This window comes from Squalius cephalus (assembly GCF_949319135.1).
Source record: "Squalius cephalus genome assembly, chromosome: 9".
Taxonomy (NCBI): Eukaryota; Metazoa; Chordata; class Actinopteri; order Cypriniformes; family Leuciscidae; genus Squalius; species Squalius cephalus.
The window spans coordinates 28,222,943-28,235,932 of NC_137130.1; the positions used below are offsets into that span (position 1 = coordinate 28,222,943).

Below are 12,990 nucleotides of genomic sequence, written 5' to 3' on the forward strand. Positions count from 1 at the left end.
ATCCTCCAGAGTCAGTGGTTATAATTCCTGACAGTCCAACAAATGCTAAAGAATTCAAGTGTATAGTGGACAGTAACCCAGAACCAGCCATCTACACCTGGACTAGGTAATATAAAACTGCAAAAAATATATATATATCTGCACTCAGTTCTATATAATATTTTGACTGGAGAAGCCTTGATATTTTCAGCCAAATTTAGGTTTTGTTTATTTGTCAGTGTTTTTACGATATTTTATATTTTAGTACACAGTGATGTCTGTAAGGCCTGGAACTTTTCTTCCTTTTATTCTCATTTATATTGTATTTCAGCACTGAACTTTGCATTTCCTTTTTCAATTTCCTTTGACTTTACAGGGAAATCAGACAGATAATTAGCAAGAAGGTAATACGTTATTGATTCAAAGGCATGTTGACAAATACTCACTAAACAACTTTATCTTAGTGGCAGTTATTCTCTGCTAACCATTTTTTAACGCCTGCACAAAGCTGAGAAGTAGCTTTATTGAGGCTAAACTGCCAAGTTCACAGGTTTTAGAATTTGACTACTTTATAAATGGCTTAGTGAGCAAGAAAAAAACATTGGACGCTACAGGATTGTATCCATCAGTTGTTGATTGGATTGTGAAAAGTGAGCACTGCATACTGGAATGAAGGCAGATCTGAGTGTGATTGGCTTAACTGCAACATGGATCTCATGTCATAGACATCAAGTGAGTCGTATCACTGGGAGAGCAAGTTATACAATTTTGATTAAAGATTACAAGGTCAAAAAATGTAATTCACATGTGAATCATTTACAATAAGACCAGTAACATGCATTAAAAAAATAAAACGGCTAAATTTAGATTTCATGTCAACTTTGTTGTTTTTGAGCGTCTACTAACCAGGTTCAAAGGTCATAGGCTTGATGCATGAACGTTTTTGTAGGTTTCAGAGTGAGAGGCCGATAGATGGAAGGTTGAGCATTTCTTAATGGTTGCTGGGGTGTTGGTGGGCAAATTTTCCAGATGTTATCCAACCTTGTTTTACCAGTATGTTCAGTTATCTTTCATATCTCTCTATTTTAACAGAGACAATAAAAGTACTCCCTATTTTAAAGGCAACAAGCTTCCTGTCCCAAAACTGTCCCCTGACTTTAATGGCTTGTACATCTGTCATGCTTCAAACCAGTATGGAAACTCATCAGGTTCTCTGTATGTGAATGTTCATACTGGTGAGTCTATTTTTGTTTTTTATAGGTTATGATACATGCTGTTTGTTATTCTTGAAACACTTATCCAATGAAAAGTTGTGTGCTGCATATGGTATATGTATAGCAAACAGAACATTTATGCATTTGACATTAAAAATATAATTATGCATACTACAATTTATCAGATACAAAAAGATTAAAAGTCTACATTATGTGGAATTCAAAACTGTGATATATATTTGTTTTAACTGGATATCCCTGTATCATATTAATCTCAATTCTGGACATGGGAATCAGGATAAATCTAATCTGTGATAACCCATGTCTGTATAAATGGATATAGTCTTTGTCAGCCTGTCATGAATAACAGTAATGTTGTAGAAGTTTGAACTTGACAGAGTTTCACTTATCTCCACTGTTCTTTACTAGAATCCAGCACCGTCTGTTGGGGTCTGTTTGGTTCTTTAATCATCATTGCTCTTCTCGGTGCTGCTGTTGGTGTTGTGATATTCAAAACCAAGCGGTGAGTTTAAACACTTAATTTGTCTCAGTGTGACGTGAGGGTTTGGAGCTTTTGTATTTAATTTCTTTGTTTGTTTTGGTTATATTTTAATATTGCCCTACAATAATAAATTATGTCCAAACCTAGCATGAACACTTTTTCCAGTTATACGCTATTTTTTGACACAATCACAGCAAGTCATATTATATTTGATTTTTAATGTGCAGTTATGAGAAGTAGAATTTTAAACCACTGAGATTGGTCATAATAGTCCAAGCGAAACCAAGCGATCAACAAAATGTCCTGACAAAAGAAACCCTGTAAGTTAAAATGCAGCAATGTTAAAATACAAATGATTGTGTTATATTATACATTTAGTTTTTTTTTTTTTTGTTCATGAAAATATATATTTTTTAAAAATAAACTGCTTAAATCATAATTTTATGTTTGTGGAAAGTGCATAATCATGATCAGTTTGTTGGATCCGTAATTTATAACCTCTATGTTGTTTATAATGAACATATGGCTCCATAATCAATCAACTGATTGAGGTCATCAGCTCATTAGTAAAGTCCTGAAATGGGTGTCAGACAAAGGGATGTTCAAAATGTGCAGTGTTAGAGGCTCCAGGATCAGCTTATAAACAGTACAGCAGACTGCACCAACATTTGGTCATCTAGTGCTGCCATGTTAAATTTATCTTCATTTTTAGGGAATGGATTCGAGTACCATGGCGTGCCAATTCCAATGATGAAGAACAGGTGTGTTTTTTGTTGTTGTTGTTTCAAAATACCACATTCATTGTATGTACTTTTTCTTATATATTGATCTAGTGTAGCCTATACAGTGTTCAAAAGTTTGGGTTTGGTAAGATGTATTTAGAAAAAGTCTCTTAAGGCCCCGATATACTTCAAGCAAAATCTAAGAACAAACTGATGCGACGTCATTTTGAACAAAATCAAACTTCGTTTGGAGTTCGTTTTAGGAGTTCGAAAAAGCTTGCCAAAGTGAACTTTCCAGAAAAGTTCATTACGGGTGGTAAACTTGTACTACCATTTGCCCGTAGCAAATAAGTAATAGTTGTGCGCTGAGGCTCCGCCTTCTTTCACATGGAAAATCTTTTCCGCTTTATTTCACCTGATCAGTTCGTCGAGGTCAGACGTCCGTGAGTGAAAACATGAACACACAGGAGATCTGCTTTAATATTGTAGAAAATTAAGTTGTACTTCTGATGAAATGTTTTCATGTTTAATTCGGTAAAGATGCTTGATTTTTAAGCTATCTATTGTATAAAGTGCTATAAATAAACGTGATGTTTACTAGAGTGCTGAATTGCAGAGCTTGTTCAAACATATCCACATTGCTATGATCAGATGCTTTTCTTATGCTTTATTTAAAAAATACTTGCTAAATTTTCTCAATTTTGTTGTGCGTTTATTTTGTTATAAAGAGAGAAAAGTGTGCAGCACATATTTACATATTCATCTAAATGCCGCTCTCAGCAGTGTGGACAGTGTCGGATGTTCGATAAGATTATACTGCTGGTCACATAATATTTTGAACTTTGTTTTAACCCTAAGCGAAGAACAAACATAAATTCACTGTGAGTGTATTGGAGTCTTTATGCTCACCGATGTGTAAGAAATTGTAGTCTGCCTCGAACCAGATTCCACTCCTAAATATATTTTAGAATAAGCTCATCCCCAAAATGGCTTAATTATCATAGAGATTAAGGCAGTCAAGTTCTATTGTTTCTTGACCATTTGGGTTGATCACATCCTGAGCAAATGGTAGTCAATTGTAGAATGGGACTGGGTGTGGGACACAGAGAACCTTCTCAGACAATGGGGTGTCTCAACTTCATTAACATACAGACCACAGCTGTTGCAACAAGATCAACTTAATTTACATTAAGAACAGGATAAAAGGTTTAAGATTTGGATGTTCTGGGTTCATTCTGACGCCGGTGAACCCAAGGTGCTTTGTGTACCTTGCCACTGCTATGCTGTAATAAACTTCATTTTTGAGATCTTCGACGTCCACATAATTTTTTCTTACAGATGCTACATTTATTTGATAAAAAAGTTAAATTGTGAAATATTGCTATTTAAAATAACTGTTTGCTATTTGAATATATTTTAAAATGTAATTTATCCCTGTGATGCAGTCATTTATAGTGTCACATGATCCTTCTGAAATCATTCTAATATGCCAATCTGGTGCTTAAAAAGCATTCATTATAATCAATGTTGAAAACAGTTGTGATGCTTAAAGGGGTGGTATAATGCCCATTTCACAAGATGTAAAATAAGTTTTTGATGTCCCTAGAGTGTGTATGTGAAGTTTTAGCTCAAAATACCCCACAGATATTTTAATTTAGCCAGTTAAAATTGTCACTTTTTGAGGGTGAGCAAAAAGGCACCATTTTGTGTCTGTTCCTTTAAATGCAAATGAGCTGCTGCTTGTGGCACAGAGGGCGGAGCTTCAAGAGCTTGCACCACTCACACAGACATGCACTGAATATTTCAAAAACCTTTAGCCTTTTATGTTCAAACCGGATTCAGACAATGATGGAGACTCAAGAAGAAGTGACAACATGTAGAATACAACAGGACGTTTCTGAATGGTTAGTTGATGAATTTATGTATCTTATGTGTATCTTCTAGTCAATGATTAGCATATTCTGTCATGATAATCTATAAATTGTGCTCAGGGGGCGGGGTTTATGTAAACTCTAGGGTTGGTGATGTCACTAACCCGGGAGGAATGTCATAGTCCCTACCAGCCGTTTGTTGTAGTCCTTAAAAAGCGATTTCTTTAAAAGCAAATATCTCCCTTTGCTTTGAACTTTGAGCATTGCAACTTTACAGATGTTGTTTATGCTCAAACAGCAACAATACACTCTAACTAAAGTTAGAAAAGTGAAATCATAATCAACCACCCCTTTAATATTTTTCTGGAAACTGTAATACATTTTCTTTCAGGATTCTGAACAGAAAGCTCAAAAGAACAGCATTTATTTGAAATAAAAAAATATTTTGTAACATTATAAATGTCTTTACATTTACTTCTGTTCAGTTTAATGCATTATAAGATTATATGCATTATATGCAGAATAAAAGTTTTAATTTCTTTCCAAAAAAAAAAAAAAAAAACCTCTTTAACCCAAACTTTTGAACTGTAATGTAGTTTAAATTTTATTTATGATCATACGAGCTAAATTTGTCTAAACATTTCCTACAGGACAGTGGAAGACTCTAAACATGACAGGAGGAGGGCTGTGATGATGAGAATTAACAGGTCAGGGATCTTTTATCATTTGTCATCAGTGCCGGCTCCAGGATTTTTGTCTTGGGGGTGCTAAGGGGGGACTTAACAGTTCAACGGGGGGTTCTAAGAATAAACAATCCCTAATGAAAAAAGTATACTTTATTGTATTTGAAATATATTCCCTTTTTCAATAGTAGGCTACATTGCAAATATACTAACATTTTTTTTTTACTATCTCTAGATATATTAAAAGTATATTAGCATCATGCTTTTACCTATTTTCACAATACAACTTTTAACACACTTTAAAAGAATTGTACTTTAGTATATTCTCTAAAAATATATTTCAGAAAAATATACTTGAAGTATAAAAAAATTCTGTTTATTTTTTAAAAGTGTATTTATTTGCACTTTAATATTTTAAGGTATATTTTTAACTGTGTGCTGGAAATGAGCATTGTAATAATGCACCGAAGTATACATTCAAAATACATTATAGTATACAAAAGTATATTGTACAAAGTATAGCTAAGTAATATTTGTTTATTAATGTGCATTTGTTATTGAAGACAAATTCTGCAATTTGTAGGATTTGGAATAAGCCAAAGCTATTCCTGAGCATATACTTTTTACTCAAATATAATACACTTAATGGTACATTGCTTGTATGTTTCGAAGACACTGGTAATGAATTTGTAATGTACTTGGAACACAAATAAAGTACACTTTAATCACTAATCAAGCATGTAATTAGTCCCTACACAGGCACTTAAAGTATACTAAGTATACTTGAAGTTTTCCCAATTTAGCACAAAAAAGTAGACTAAATACAATTAAAGTTATGCTTAACTACAATTTAGGTACAACTAAAATATACTTAGGCTAGTACAAAATTAGTTGTTCCAAAATAGCACACTTTAAGTTAACATAGCAAGTCTGGTGGCAAGTAGGCTATTCTTAGAATTTAAAAAAAAAAATCACGAGGGATTCATTGCATCAAATTTTCCATTTTATCTTAAGGTCACATTGTAAAGTGTACACAGAACTAAGCACAGAATCAATTTTACTTAACACCTTTATATATTACCTTATCGGCTCTTTGAATCAATAACGGTTTATTGAAACTTGTCGACTTGCAATCCCATAGACATATAGCCTATAGGCATAGCTAATTTATTATGTCCATGTGAGGGCTTTAAAACGGCAGTAAGCTAAATTAAGGAACGCGCTTGTGCTTTTAAAACGCAAACGAAATGGAAAAGAGCACGGGTGTCGAGACGTGTTTTCAAAAGTTGAACTTTTAACTTGACAAGACATTTTAAAACATGGCGTGAGAAACTGAAAAAGCAGAAGAGATGCAATAACGGTCAAAGACGCTTGTTTAACGCATTAATCTATATGTTTAGATCTAAAATAACATTTTCTCTTTATTTTTTTCATCACCAGGCTAGTGCAAGAATTTATATTAAAATCTATATTATTTGACGTTTATGACGTTTTACGATTCGCCAATGCGCACGCCGTACCAGTCCGTGCAATTGATTCCTCCCCCATTAAAACCCCCATTGTTGTAGGCACATTTACAACATTTATTACACCCCTCTTTTAGGTTTTAATGACTTCTTTTTTAATGAACGTGACACAGAGTAAAAAGCACTGCACTGCGCTGTTGCTAAGCAAATTTTTGGTCTATCGCCACCACTGTTATATTTATAACAAATATGTTTGCCCATAGATGTAAATCGGTAACTGTGTTATGTTTGTTTGTATTTTGTTTTGTGATTTTCACAGGAATGGAGTGCTTCACAGTATGTGTCGGTCAGCTCTCCATCACGAACCAGATGTTCTGAAACACTGGATGTGCCTTTGTCTAGAGAGAAGAACTGATTGGAACAAAGTTTTTAAGGACTGGTAATGGGAGAATTCAGAGTGAAATAACTGCAGACAAGGCTGTACTAGTACCCCCAGGGGCCCTTGGGCACTGAACCACACCCTCCAAAGAAGGCACCAGAATTTCAGAATTTTTGGTGTTTTCGCGAAGCTATTAGCCGAAAACCACCAGGCGCGCTTCAAAATGGTGGTGACATCACAATCTCAGAAGAAAATCGCTCGTATCTCGGCAACGCGAAGACCCAGAGGGCTCAAATTCAGGGGTGAGGAGGTCCCACGGGGACCCTTGCTCGAACGCGAGACTGCCGTTCGCCGAGACCTACCAGATCACCGTTTGCACTCGTCCAGCACTACGATTGATTAGAGTTTGGAGAATATTGAGCAATGGAATTTCGAGATATACCTTTATAAATATAGGGCCCTATTTTAACGATCTGAAACACAAGCATCAAATGCGAAACACAAGTAACTTTGTGGGCGGATCTCGGGTGCTGTTGCTTTTATACCGGCGGGATAAATGACTCTTGCGCCCGACGCAAATCTAAAATGGGTTGGTCTGAAGTAGCTTCATTACTTATAGGTGTGGTTTGTGCGTAACTTGAAATAAACCAATCAGAGCGACATCTCACATTCCCTTTAAGAGCAGGCGCGCTTGTTACATGGCGGATTGATATTATAACGGCGGATTTGCCAGGCGCACGCCAGGAGCGGTTCACAGCCGAGGAGACCGACGTTCTCTTCAGGGCCATAAAAGACAGAGAAGTGACATTGGGGATGGGAGAAACACACCCAAATTAGCTTCGGTTAAACAGGCGTATAATAATTTTGGTAAATGTGTAAGCTAGACCTATTTTTTCACATCTTCATGGACACCATAATGACTTCCCTCATTGCGGGAGCGCAAGTTCATTCCGTAATTTACCAACGTGTGTCTGTCGAGGGAAGAGTCCGTTGTTCGTTGGGTGCAAAATAGGAATGATACATGCGTCGGTGTACAAAGTCAATTGCGCTGGGTGCAAGATATACCCATAAGGTATTTTCATTCACCTTTATATTTTTATATTTTAAAAAACTCCCATCACGGAGGGCCCCTCTCTGCCCAAGGGCCCCTGGGCATGTGCCCAGATTGCCCGTATGGTAGATCTGGGCCCAGACTGCAGACCTCAGCTAACATGACAGGAAATCACATAGATCACACAAGACTTTGACTACAGAAGTCACCATAAGCTATCAGTTTAAAATGAAAGTGGTGCTCAGGAAAGTACCTTACTTTCAATATGAAGGTTTAGTGATATTATATTTCAAGCTGCAAAAGCCCATTTTGAAAACAGTACAATTTTTTAAGCATTATGTACATCTTCCCTTCTCCTGACGTGTTCAGAGCTTCACTCAGAGGGGGAATGAATAGCATTCATATTGTGTTGTCTGTGTCTGCATTGGTTTAGCAGCTGACTAATAGAAAATTAGAGCAAAGCACAGTATGCATGGTGCAGTTTCCCATTTAGCAGGCCTGGTCTGCTTGTTAGGCAACTAGGAAGATTAGGCAGATCTGGCAAGCATTACTTGAGCTGTACAACGTCACTCACTGTGATTAAGTGTGCTTGATGATTACACACCACATCTAGACATATGCCCTGTTATTTAATATGTTGTGAGTGAATCATCAGCACAAAAGGCAGAACAGGATATCCTATATCAACAGATGTCTGTTTGGGGTTGGGCTAACGGTTAACGCAGGCAGATGGTGGCTTCGGTCTGTTGCTCAAACTGTCTAACTGTAGTTTTCTTTTTGAAAAGACAGTAGGTGTGAATGAGAGGTGATGTGGGATCAGAACACAATGGGCTGTACACAAACACTTGATCATGGAAATGTAGTACTTTTTTTGGTAGAAATGCTAAACTATTCCTTAAATATCAATTGGACAAATCAACAAACATAGCCTTCAGCTGCCAAATTTAAACAGCTAATACAGGCTAGAACTTTAAAAACATGGACAATGAAGACACATGCAAAATTTCATCAGTTTTTAATGATAGCTGATCCTATATATCAGTAGTTCCCATTCTTGTTCCTGGAAACCCCCCATAAGTGCATATTTTGGATGTCTGGCACCCATTTCATGCAGGTATAGCTCTCCAGGAGCAGGGTTGAATACCCCTGGTTTAATCATGATTCACGGATTTACTGTAAGCGGGTGTGAAGCATAATACCAATGTTTTAGCTTGAAAAGTCAATATTTTAACAGCAGATAGCACCTCCTGAGCTAGTAGCACAAACTGCCAGAAGACTGGCTCACTGCAGCACACGATTACAGATATTTCCCCTCATACATTGTGCACTGAATTACTTAATGATAATGTCAAATATTTAGTTCAATTTTCTCTTCTCTCTGTAAGCTTCTCTCAACAAAAATGTTAGTCAAGTTTTATATCTAAAATTATTTTTGTGTGCTGTAGTTTGGAACATAACACACAGGGGATTGACTCAATGTCAATGAATGTATCAAGTGTAGTTGTAATCTGATCAACAAAACCTGCCTTGAAGCAGCTGAGTTGTGTAGCTTTAGTAAATATGGTGATGAACAGTGTTAAAGTGATCCACTATGGACTGAAAAAATGCAAGCTTATTTCACGATACAAAAAAACTGTAGTTTGCTCAACTTAACTGGTACTCAATTGCTTTGTTAGACAGGCCTCATGTGTCAAGGTGATTTCATATGAAGTACAAAAATGCAAATGCTTTTCAAAGACTAGGTGCTATAAAATGATGCTATAAAAGCTTTTATGGTAACACTTTACAATACAGGAATTACTATACATTTATTCATGCTTAACTAATCCACAGATAATCATGTTATTAGTGTATGACTCATGAAGAACTAAACCATTAATTAATGATTACTGCATCAGCAACTAATAAAGATTCTAAATGATTAATAGATTAAGTAATATATGAATTGTTATTAATTAAATGTGTCATAATGTATTAATTCCTTAATAACATATTTTATTAACTAATAGTGTCAATTAATGCGTTAATTACCACAATGGGTTGAAGTCATGTATTTCAACTTCGAATTGTCTGCTTTAATTAATCATTAGCTAATGGTTTGCAAATGTATCATTATGTTATGACTTTACTTGTTGAGGCACATGACTATTAACTAATTGCTAAGTAATATGCCATTTTGGCATACACACTAAGCCATGGATTTCAATCTCCAACCAAGATTTCACTGAGTCCGATGAACCTTGTTGTTCATGGCACAGGAATATGTCAGGTTAAGCTTGAGGTCGAGGTACACTGAGAACATGCGGTCGAGCGCTGCTATTTCATAACACTGTGTCTAGACAGGACAAAGACAATAGAACGTTCATTATAGTCAGTGATACACTGGATGCGGCGCGACGCTACACAACAAAACTCTGACAGTAAACTGATGCCACATTCTATTTCTGACGTACTCTGAGCTCTTGTGCTAATTCTGTTACGAAGGACAAATGGACTTGCAATGGTCTGTCATGTCAAGTGTAGACAGCTGGTCTCGTTCAGTTTAAACACAGTGTAACAGCTTCAGGAGTTCAGATTCTGGTGTGCTGATATTTGTGTGCAGCCCAACTCACCCATCCTTCAAACACATTCTTTGACATTACATTCACTGCATGTGCAAACTGTCAAAACCCTTAAATGCCATATTACTTAACAATTAGTTAATAGTCATGTGCCTCAATATGGAGCTAGTATTGTGTCTTTATTACATGCGAGAAAATAAATGATCTGAGAAAAGAAAAAAAAGTTTGAGAGAAAAAGTTATCACACTGATAGCAAAAAAGCATTTCATGAGAGAAAAAAGAATATTTGAGAGAAATATTTTTTGCTATTTCATACCAATAGCAAAAAATAATATTTGAGACTAAAAAAAGTTTTGAGAGCAAGTATTTTCTCATAGAACATAAAAAAATTTAAATTTGAAATTTTTAAAATTATTTCTGAGAAGAAAAAAATCTCTCTCAAAATACTTTGAATTTTTTTTTTTTTTTTTTTTTTTGCTATCAGTGTGAAATTTTCTCAAAAAAAAAAAGTGTTTCTCTCGAAACGCTTTTCTTTGCTCTCGATGCAATTTCTTGCTCTCGTGTCAGGATTTTGCATTCGCTGTGAAAATTGTGTCATGGGCGGGGCCACGTTTCTATTGGCCAGTCGGGTGAGCATCGTCTTGTCTTGGGAGTCGAACTGAATCATTACACCATTGTTCAGTTCACTGGCATAGATGCCGCCTCTGCCTTAGTTGAGCATATAATACACAATATAATACACATTCATTCATGAATATGAGTGCTATTTTTTAATGTTTAATCTTCAGTGATGCTGAACTTGCTCAGCCAGCTACCCATCGAGTTGTGTGTGTCATCATCTTACCCATACGCGTAGGAGCCACATTTCAAAATCTAAGTTTTGTACTTTTGTAACTTTTAAATACATAATTAAATTTTTAAAAACGAAATTATAGGCATATAATTATATAAGTGCAGGGTCCGAAAGTTGGTCGTTTTGTCGCTATGGTTACACACACACACACACACACACACACACACACACACGCGCACACACACGCGCACGCGCACACACACACACACACACACACACACACACACACACACACACGCACACACACACACACACCCACCCACACCGTTGGCGGTGCGCTCAAAGTCATCTGTCAGTTGTGCAGTTACCCAAAATCTCAGTAGCACCTCAATGCAGTACACGAGATCCAGGGGGCGGAGTTGGATCCAGATATAAGGGGTGGAGATTGGTAGGTTTAGGGGTGGGTTTAGGGATTAAGGGGTGGAGATGGGTAGGTTTAGGGATCAGGGGATGGAGATGGGTAGGTTTAGGTATATGTAAGGTGGGAGGAGTTGGATCTGGATCCGACTCCTCCCCTGGATTTCATGTTCTGCAGTGAGGACCATCTCCATGAAATAAAATCGACTAGCAAAAATACAGGAGGCCGCCTTACAAACGAGTGTGGAGGATATTGTCATTTCGCCGTAAGGTTTTTTATTTTTTAAATAAGAGACAATCTAGGGCTGAAATGTGTTTTTTAAATCAAGTGATCAAAGTCCTCGTTGCCGCTGCGATCAGTGGCGCGGATACATTGTTTTCTTGTGTGGCTCGCGCACACGCCGCACTGTCTTCACTCGGATGCGCACTTCAATCCGTTGCGGATACTCTCTCTTCGTTCTGGTGAAATCACAAAACATAATGCACACAAACGTGTCCCTGCTTGATATACAACCATATATATATTGTGTATTATATGCTCAACTAAGGCAGAGGCGGCATCTATGCCGGTGAACTGAACAATGGTGTAATGATTCAGTTCGACTCCCAAGACAAGACGATGCTCACCCGACTGACCAATAGGAACGTGGCCCCGTCCATGACACAATTTTCACAGCGAAAGCAAAATCCTGACACGAGAGCAAGAAATTGTATCGAGAGCAAAGAAAAGCGTTTTGAGAGAAACACTTTTTTTTTTGAGAAAATGTTTTCACACTGATAGCAAAAAATATATATTTGAGAGTTTTTTTTTTTTTTTTCAAAGTATTTTGAGAGAGTTTTTTTTTCTCAGAAATAATAAAAAAAAATTCAAATTTATATGTTTTATGTTCTATGAGAAAATACTTAAACTTTTTTTAGTCTCAAATATTATTTTTTGCTATTGGTATGAAAACATTTTCTCTCAAATATTATTTTTTTTCTCATGAAATGCTTTTTTGCTATCAGTGTGATAACTTTTTCTCTCAAACTTTTTCTTTTCTCTCAGATCATTTATTTTCTCGCATGTAATAAAGACACAATTCTAGCTCCATACACCCTCAACAAGTAAAGTCATAACATAATGATACATTTGCAAATCATTAGTTAATGATTAATTAAAGCAGACAACTGCAAGTTGAAGTACATTGCTTTGACCAATTGTGGTAATTAACACATTAATTTACACTATTAGTTAATAAAATATGTTATTAAGAAATTAATACATTATGACACATTTAATTAATAACAATTCATTATATTACTTAATCTATTAATCATTTAGAATCTTTATTAGTTGCTGATGCAGTTATCAT

At 36.1% G+C, this 12,990-nt stretch overlaps 1 protein-coding gene across 7 annotated transcripts in view; it reads left to right on the forward strand.

Annotated features, from left to right (window-relative positions):
• Window positions 1–12,990, forward strand: part of LOC307164279 (nectin-3) — a 63,716-nt gene that overhangs the window by 11,655 nt on the left and 39,071 nt on the right. For 2 of the 7 annotated variants that reach the window (XM_079880900.1, XM_079880903.1), the window contains exons 4-6: window positions 1–106; window positions 1,072–1,214; window positions 1,623–1,716. In XM_079880900.1, the coding sequence (XP_079737026.1) occupies window positions 1–106; window positions 1,072–1,214; window positions 1,623–1,716 (343 nt within the window). Of the gene's footprint in view, window positions 107–355; window positions 384–529; window positions 771–1,071; window positions 1,215–1,622; window positions 1,717–2,407; window positions 4,833–4,938; window positions 5,932–12,990 lie in introns of those variants that run through there. The other 5 variants (XR_013822246.1, XM_079880904.1, XM_079880901.1 and 2 more) reach the window with 5 other exon arrangements.